We start from the raw sequence: 9,125 nt of genomic DNA, 5'->3' as shown, positions 1-9,125 counted from the left end.
TATATATATATATATATATATATATATATATATATATATATATACCTGATGTATGCACTTTATTTTATGGGATGTTGAATAAGAGTAGTGTCAAAAATACAACTTTAATTCTGTCAAATCACACTCATGCATTAACTGCTGAGCAATTTTCTACAACAGTAACTCTTTCTTAATTTGCAGCAGCAACAGTTTTGCTTTTATATTGAAAATGCTTTGACATTCTACATATGCCATCAATAAGATTAGTAATTTAATATTAATTTCAAGGCATCTTATTTCCTGCCGTGGTGGAAGGTCTTATCTGCCTTCCTTTTTTTAAATGGCTTATTATGTGTTCATTCTTATGTTTAATTAAGGGTTAACTGGATTAACAATGGACCTAATTGTTACCATGTGTTCTTGAACCAACAACCAGGGGTTTCCCAAACCGCCATGGTCGTGATCTGCCCTGATAGCTGGCCTTAATTGTCATTGCCTTCTCCTGTCTAACTCTGCCAGGTCTCCAATTATCACTAATCTCATCCACTTGTGTCTGTTCCTTTATATTGGGCTCAGTTTCAGCTATCAGGGCCAGGTCATTGCTTGCTTGCTGTTTGTTTGTTCCCTGTTAGATGTTTTTAGGTTCGGTTTTCATAAGTTTTACTTAGTCCAAGGTTCATGTCCCCATTCCAGTGATGATTCTGGAGCCAGTGTCTTCAGGCAGATTATTGCTTAACCAGTGGTGAGAGCGTTTCAGCGTTTCCCAAGGGATTCTGACTCCTGATTCCGTTCCCTCTCATCCATTGGCCCTGTCTGTCCCCATCTGATCTGTTTGCATGAACCTCCTTTGGACTCCTGCTGGACCCTGCCTGTCTGTGTCTTTGCGTTTCTGTCTGAGCTGGTTGCTCTACGCATGGGACTCTGAACCTGCCCTCACGCTCTGAGGATTCCTGGAGGCCTCGATCCCTCCGTTTCCTGTTTGGGTCGGGGACACTCTGGGCGGCTCACGGCCGCATCTCGTGTGCTGTGCATCGGCTGATCCTGCCTATTATTGAGAGGATGGACTGAACTGTTAAACCAGGTAACTGACTCACTCTGATAATCATCTCTTGTCCGATGATCGTGGTCACTCACCTGTGTTTCTTCAGTGATTGCCCCGCCCCCCTCCTTCAGTCGCTGCAGGTTCGCAGATCCTTCAACTCTGTTTCTGTCCTTTTATTCTAATAATTATTTTGAACTTTCCTACTGACTGTCTCACCTTAAATACTGGGTCCATCTGTCCCGTTTTATGACAGCCATGGCAACCTAAGCAAAATTGAATTTTGGGGCTATCTACTCCTAGCCATGATATCGATTACTGGAATCAGTCGCCTGACGATCAGATCATTCACACACCTATTATAAACCCAGTGCAGCTCTGGCAGTGCTGTTTACATTATCCAATTGGTATGCATTATCTTATATTACTAAGTAATATACTTAGCAGGACTTTTTATTTTTTGCTTCGAAAAAATAAATAAACTAGTATGCAGTTTATTTATAGAAAAGTGTCATGTGGTTCATATCTTTCAGTTTCAGCTGCAACAGCGATGTGCAAAAAAACGAATTGATTTGATGAATACATATATTGGGTATAATTTGAGATTAACAGGCAATGTTAAATCAGAAAATAAAAGTATTTTCTTAAACAATGGAAATATAAAATAAACTAAATCCTGGCAGTGAAAAAAGTTGAATTATTTGCTCTTAAAACTGTAAATTAATGTAGCTATATGCAAAAGATCTATCTGAAAGCATTAATTACATTTACCCACACACAACTTTTAATGTTCCTCTGCTCTTCCTTTGCACACTCACCCTTAAAGTCTGTGCTTCCCAGCCTTTCTGATCGTAAAGTAATCACTGCAAGAGCTCCAATAGCCAACTTTTTTGTACATGTTAATAAGTGCTAGCCCACTCAGTCATTCTTCTAACAAGGGAAAATTTAGCTAGTTCTTTATTAATTTGAGTGTGCAGAAAGCTTCTTTCTGCAGATGCAACACTTGCAGGCAGGTGTGCAGGTCATGATGAACTCGGATCTCATTTTCAGAGAGAAAAGTGAGTAAAGGAGGTCTGGAAGGTTTTCCATCTCTGTAGCCAGTGGACTGTTCTCCAAAGAAAAGGTTGTCTTGGAGAAGTATACAGTGGTTCTTCCTCATCTTCGTCAATCTACCCCAAATACCAAAATCATTTTCAGGTGATAATTTCTATGTAATTAAATATACATTGATGTAATGTAGTTCCCCAGGAGCCCTAAGCAGTCCTTATCCCCATGTTTGACAAGGGTTGACATCTCAAAGTTGTCTATTCTAAGCTAGCTTAAACTAAAACTGGTTGAAGATTTTGAAAATTGAAAGGGGAGTTTAATTCTTTCATCAAATAGTACCAGAGTGTATCTTCTTACTCATTTTTGGTTTAGTCATTTTGTTTTCATTTACTCTAGAGCTGTTTCATTTATCTAAGACACAATTTGTGTGAAGGAATTTAACTGTGTTTCCTACTCTACAATAAATTCAAACTACCGGTAAATTATTCATAATTCAATTCAGTTTATTTATATAGCACCAGCTCACAAAATTTCAACCCAAGGCACTTTACAGAGGAAATTCAATCTGATCATGCTCTATCTATAGAAAACTAGTGTCCTTCTTACAGGATACACTCTTCCTGGGTGAGTTTGTGGGGAAAGAAGGTATAATCACTTGCATTTTGTCCCTCATGTTGCATTAAAGAAAGAATAAAGAACATTTATTTTAGAAAAACAAAGATACTGTATCAATTCGAGATATTTGAATATATCCTTGCACCAATAACCCTCCATATTATATATGGACTGCAGTACTAAGTATATATGGGCTGCAGTACCAATATACTACCGCCAGATGGTGGCATTTATGCACTAAAACCACAGCTACCAGTGGTAGACAAGGAGACAGTCTGACCTACATCAGAAAAGAGCCACAAAAAATTCTCCCAACTTCATTTTTAACCTTTTTTTTAACCTATGCAGAAGTACTAGAATTTTTTCATATTATTTCTTAGTGAATTAATTTCCTTCACCTGTCTTTAACCTTTTGTGGGGTTGACAGCAAAAAAACTATCCAGGGTAGGAAGCAGCTCCAGACAGCCTTCAGCCTTATTGACGTCATTGAGTGGAAGAATTTCTGTATCTGTGTTCTTCACATTTGTTTGCTTGTATGTTTATTATTACACTTTAATGAAGGTACCAATCAGAAAGAACTGTCAGTCAGTTAATCTTTGCAGAGACAGGTATAACACAATGAGGTTTACAAAGTTTAGAAACAGTATGATTTAATCAGTAACACAAACTGGAATGATCCAATCAAGTAAACACATAGATGCTGTACCTATTCATTTGATGATACAACTATAAAGATTGGATCTAATGACATTATTCAGTGATGAAATAACTGGAAAGTAAGAAGTTATTATCAGTCAGTGGCAACCAGATCCACAGCCTGTGCAGTGATTAAAGGACCTCTGGGCTACTCCCTAACTTCAAACCTTTTGCTTTCCGCCCTCATGCACTCTGTTATGGTTTCAGTGAACAGGAGAGTCTGACTCACAGCATTTGGGGCGGTGCCTGAGTATAAAACCTTTGCTGCTTTTCTTTCAGTCTTCTGCACATTTTCAGCCCTCTCCTCTGCCGGAGCCTCCTCACGTTCTCCACGGTAAGGACACACCAATTGTGTTTCTCTCTTACTGGTTGGGCCAATCCAGGATTGTCTGGGGATTATTAATGCTGTTTTTTCATTGATGTATGCATGTCTTTCAGTTATTAACCTAAAGTAAATCTAGTTTATAAAAATATGTCAGATTTGTGTAAGTTTAAGCAACTTCTTTCAGAGATGTTATAACTTTAGCCCCAGAAGATAAAATGAAGCCTCATAAAGTGCTGTTTGTTGCCTGTAGAGGTGCATTGTGGGTTAAAATTAGGGTGTGGTAGTGACCGTGGACATGTTGCTGCAGTGCCCTCTCTCATTGCTTGAATCCCACCATGCTGGGCCTCTCATTAGTCATCTACTTCAACTTTTCCACCAATACCACAGTCTGAGTTTTCCCTCATACTTCCTCTTTTTTCAAGCTGTTGCTACAACAAAGCATCAACAGGATTGAATTTGAAGAGATTATTTTTTATTTCTGTCAGCTTGAGCCAAAAGCTCCTATCTTGCTGACTAACAACTTAATAACATACCCTGCATAATAACTGCTTGTGAACTTCACCCATTTGAGAGACAAAGCATACAGGTACTTTTAAATGCATTGCATTCCTTTAAAACCATTTACAGTGGCTCATTTGGTTAAGTATTAAGATAGAGATTTAAATGGATTAAATCACCTTCTGGGGGTTTATTCCTGTTCCCCAAATTAAAAATGCAGTTTAGAACTAAACTTAAACAGTTTAGATCTCCTTGTTCTGGTCTTTGATTATGTTGATGAGGTTTGATCTTTGCATGATGTTTTTTTTCTGTGGGCTGTCTGTTATTTTCAGCCAGCACATATTCACAGCAGCCATGCCTTCCGACCTGGAGACAGCCATGGAGTTGCTCATCGTGGTGTTCCACCGTTATGCCTCTAAGGACGGCCGCGCAGGAACATTGAGCCGGCGAGAACTCAGACAGCTGATGGAGAACGAGCTGGCTAACTTCCTCAGGGTGCGGGGAAACATTTTAGAAAATCTTTAACATCAGGTAAAGAGCTAGAATCTTGCAGATTCTCATTTCTGATTTCTTTTTGTGTCTCCCAACAGTCTCAAAAGGACCCTGGTGCTATTGATAAGATCATGAAGGACCTGGACGCCAATGGTGATGGCCAGGTGGACTTTGAGGAGTTTGTTTCTCTGGTTGTTGGACTGTCTGTTGCCTGTGAGCAGTGCTATAAGATGCACAAAGGGCTGAAGAAATAAGTAAAAGACAGAAAGCAAAATGAACATGCTATTTTTTTGTAAAGATTGTTTTATCAAATAAATTCAGTGATTGATTTTAAACTTCTACTGTCTGTTTGATCTAAAAGAGTGTAAATTGATTATCTCCTTTTTAAAATACTTTTATTCATTTGACTTTTTAAAGCACTTATAATACCTTAAGTTACACAACAAAATGTTCATGACAGCCACAACTATGCTATTCACACTGATGAAACAGTCTTCCAGCAATTTACAGCAATTTAATGGACATTTTAACACATTTATCGGATAAAGTTATACAATTATGAAGTATAAATGAAAATCTCATTAAATATTCATTATGATGCGCTGGCACCCATCCTCTTAGATTCAATTATAAGACCTTTTATTTTTGGTTGGAGAGTCGGTCTGATTGGTCACTTGGTACCTTATTGGTTCTCCATTTTAACTTGAAATAGGGTAGTATTATCAAGAGAAACAAAACAAACATCCAAGATCTAACATGATGCACAGCTCAAGAGTGCATTCCAAAAAAATCAGTTTAACGCAACAAAATCTAACAAAGATTGATCAGCATAGTCCTAACTTGGCCTCTTGGAGGGTTCTAAGGTCCTTTCTCATTGATTCACTGGACAGAGCATGGGGGGAAGGAGGCATTTAGATGTGTTCATCATCCAGTGAGAGACACACTAGAAGTAACTTTATTTTTTGCATGTCTTATCTATATTCTTTAGGCTAAAAGAGATGCAAAGGTCCACGTTTTATTGCATTAGTAGTATTTCTTGACTGAGATTGTTTTGTTACAGACAGCTACATATCCCGAGTTTACCACATTAACAAACAACATATCATGTTACAACCCATCAATTTCAAACACTTTCTGATTTCTAGCTTATAGCCAAAGAAGACTATTCTTATTGCAAACCAAATCATATCACTGAAATATAAACAAAAGTACAAGAAATGTTATACATTTGACATATTTTGGGAATAACAATAAACCACTTGCAAGTTTCAGAGGTTAGAATCTTTGGTCCAGCAAAAGATTTTCTTTAAAGTGGCTATAGGAGGTTAATGTAATTGAATTCTCAAAGTTGACAGACTTGTATATGCATCTGTTACCTACATAAACTGAATTTCACTTAAGTTTTCAAATCGAATAGGGATTAAACTCCAACAGTAACTTTTACGCCTTTTACCTCATAAAACTCATTATCAATCTCTTGGCAAGAGGGTCTCTGAAAGCAAGTGTGACGGAGTAATGCTTTTATGCCGCCTCAAGTCTGAGAAGAGATGAACTTTGCTTCTTCCCCTCATAAAGTCCTGCTTATCACTGCCCTGAGGAATTTGCAAAGCGTTCCAGGCTCAACACGCCCTATTGCGAAGTAAACCCACTCAGCTTGTGTTGCAACTTCCAACACTGATAAATGAAATGGACATTAGTAAACTGCAAAAGAGGGTGGATTGGAACAGTATCGAGGAAATCTTTAGGCCTCATGAGGAAATGCAGAGGGATAGAGTCACAAGACACAGTCATCTGAGCATAAAATTGTTTCAGTTTTTACTTGTTTTTGGGTTCTGATTCACTCTATTGGCCATGCCAGCACATGTTTTTAGGCATTTTCCTTCAATAAAACCAACATGTCTCATTGAGAAATGTCCTCCTACATGACAAGTTATAGACAAAGCAGTAGGACCTGTGCCTTATTGGTTAACATAGCGCCTCAACCCCCTGCCTGAAAGATTAAACTCAGGGGGAAATACCCTCATCCTCATGGGCTGGACTTTCAGACTTATCTTCATGGTAACAGAGCAAACACTGTAGTTGCTATGTTACAGTTTTCTGACTGTGCACTACTGTGTGTTTAGAGAAGCACCACACCCATGTGAGCTGAATTTAGAGTCGGGATTTCATGTTTTCTTCACTGTTTTCACACCAAGCTGTTGTGCGAAGGTGTTTTAGTTTGATCAAGTTTGTATACGTTTTTGCCTCAACAGCTCGTATGGTGCTGAGTTCAGATGCACAAACATTATATACCTCAATAAAATAAATAGACCCTTGCTCAAGGCATTTTTTACGACTTTCACACCACACCAAGCTTAGATACACAAGCTCCTCATTATCAAAGCCACTTTTTTGTTTGAACTTTTAAACCTTTTTTACAGCTGTGATGGAGCTTTTATGAGATACTAAATCCAGCTTCTGCAAATTATCTGGAAAGCTTGCCAGGGCCTCATACAAAAAAGAATCAAAATCGACTAAAATGAATTAATCTTAATATCATGCCAGAAGTTACCAGTTTTATTTTATGCTCTTGTACAATAATAATAATCATAATAATACATGTGATTTATACTGTACTTTTCATCAAAAAGACTTCATAGTACTACAAAAACGAAAAGCATTAAAAAAGATATACATAAAAACAAAAATAATAAAAGCTGTTTTAAAAGAGAGAAAAAAATATTTAAAGGGGACCAAAAGTTTTGCTAAAAAGACATATTTAAGGCCTTTTTTTAAAAAACATTGGATTGGATTGAGGTGCCCTCAAGGTGTCAGGGAAGGCATTCCACGGATGTGGAATTGAGTTCTTTGAGTTCTAGTTTCATACTCTTATATTAATTTGTACTTTCATAGTAAATATACAAGGATTACCTTAAGAATAAAAAGGTTAAGAAAGTTAATAATCAATATTCATAAAGAAATATCATAATACTGGTTACAATGTTTAATAAACTAAAAAAAAGTTTAATATTATTTTGGAGAACAGTTTAATCTTCACATTTTAATCTCTAAAAACAAACAATACATAGGTAACTAAACTGTTGGTTTTATTTTGATAGGTAATCAAATCTAATTATCATAAGGATTTTATTAAAGTTAGGAGATATTTGCTGTTTACATCATTGTTACCTTATTCTGAATTGCTGCAATAACATATAAGCTTGAGGGGGACCACCACAGAGCAAAGGGAGGTGATATTTTAAGTAAATATTTTAATTCTCAAATCTGTTTACTTTTGCTTTGTATTAGAGAACTAATGCTGAAAGACCCAGTTAATAATGTGCAGGTTGGAGTCACTAGAGGGTAGAAGAGTACAAACCCAATTTCATTGAAAAGTATCTTACTTAATAATTATCTGAGAAATATAATGATGGAATGAAATCTGTTTTTAATACTTGCTTCATTGGTCATGCGGTTTTCCAACTCTGGTGGACCCAAGTTAGTAAAAGGAAATCAAGCAACGGTGAAGACAACGTTTGAGAACTTATTTTCACAAAAGAAAGGAACACGAAGCACTAACCATGATGGTTTGAATCTAGAGTCTTTTTTTTTCTCTGGAACAGAAAACAAAAAAAATCAAAACAGAATTGGTCTCTACAACTTTACCTTTAAGAACTGATGATAAAATAAAAACAGCACATTAACACACATAAACAGTGTTCAAACTGTCTGCACTGTTGATTTTTTTTTATCCATGAGCTCTTTGGTTTGAGGTTTGAAGAAGGGACCATAAATCGCAAATTCTCTCATTTGAAAAGAAGAGTAAAGCTTAACAGTCAGCTAACAGTGAGTCACTGTTCCCAGTGTTTTCTGTTTAGAGTCATGCGACTCTAAAACAAGGGGGAAAAAAATTAGAAACAGCCTCCTGCTTACACAGAGTGGCAGGGACGATCTGTTACAATTCACAGTGTCAATGCTGGCGTGTTTAGAGAACTATTTATTTCTATTGAACAGATTTTACTTCACAATCAAAACCTCATCTGTATGTTTTATTGGGGCTGCAGATCAATACTTCACCAGTTCTGCATAAGTCTCGAAAAAGAGAATGTGTGTTTTGGGAATTATTTTTCTATCTAGAGTGAATTCACTTTGGCTATTTCTTTCTTTCTTACTTACTTTGATTCCACCATTTCTTCCATTGCATCTTCTTTCTTTCTTTCTGTCTTTTTGTCGTTCTGAAGAAATTGAGATCAACTTTTTTTATTTGAATCCCAGGCTCAAATAAATTTTTTGGTTTTTTTTTGTCAATTTTGTTAATGTTTTTCTATATCTCCTGTCTTTTCTTTTTTATTGTCTTCATAGTGCCCTTACCTTTATGTTTCATCTTCTTTAATTTCTTCTAGTTTTCCTCCATAAAGTCTGCCAATAGTTATCTGGAAAACTTGGATATTTTTC

General features: G+C 36.7%; 1 protein-coding gene across 1 annotated transcript; it reads left to right on the top strand.

The window, feature by feature from the left end:
* The first annotated feature begins 3,560 nt into the window (after positions 1–3,560).
* Positions 3,561–5,030, top strand: LOC107084047 (protein S100-A1-like). Its single transcript, XM_015373691.1, has 3 exons — positions 3,561–3,710; positions 4,532–4,694; positions 4,790–5,030. The coding sequence occupies exons 2-3, from the start codon at positions 4,554–4,556 to the stop codon at positions 4,943–4,945; spliced, it is 297 nt and encodes a 98-aa protein (XP_015229177.1). The 5' UTR covers positions 3,561–3,710; positions 4,532–4,553; the 3' UTR covers positions 4,946–5,030.
* The last annotated feature ends 4,095 nt before the right edge of the window (positions 5,031–9,125 follow it).

This window comes from Cyprinodon variegatus, unplaced genomic scaffold (genome assembly GCF_000732505.1).
Source record: "Cyprinodon variegatus isolate N-32 unplaced genomic scaffold, C_variegatus-1.0 Scaffold91, whole genome shotgun sequence".
In the NCBI taxonomy this organism is placed as follows: Eukaryota; Metazoa; Chordata; class Actinopteri; order Cyprinodontiformes; family Cyprinodontidae; genus Cyprinodon; species Cyprinodon variegatus.
Note: the sequence above shows the minus strand (reverse complement) of the source record. Positions and strands in the feature narration are given on the sequence as shown.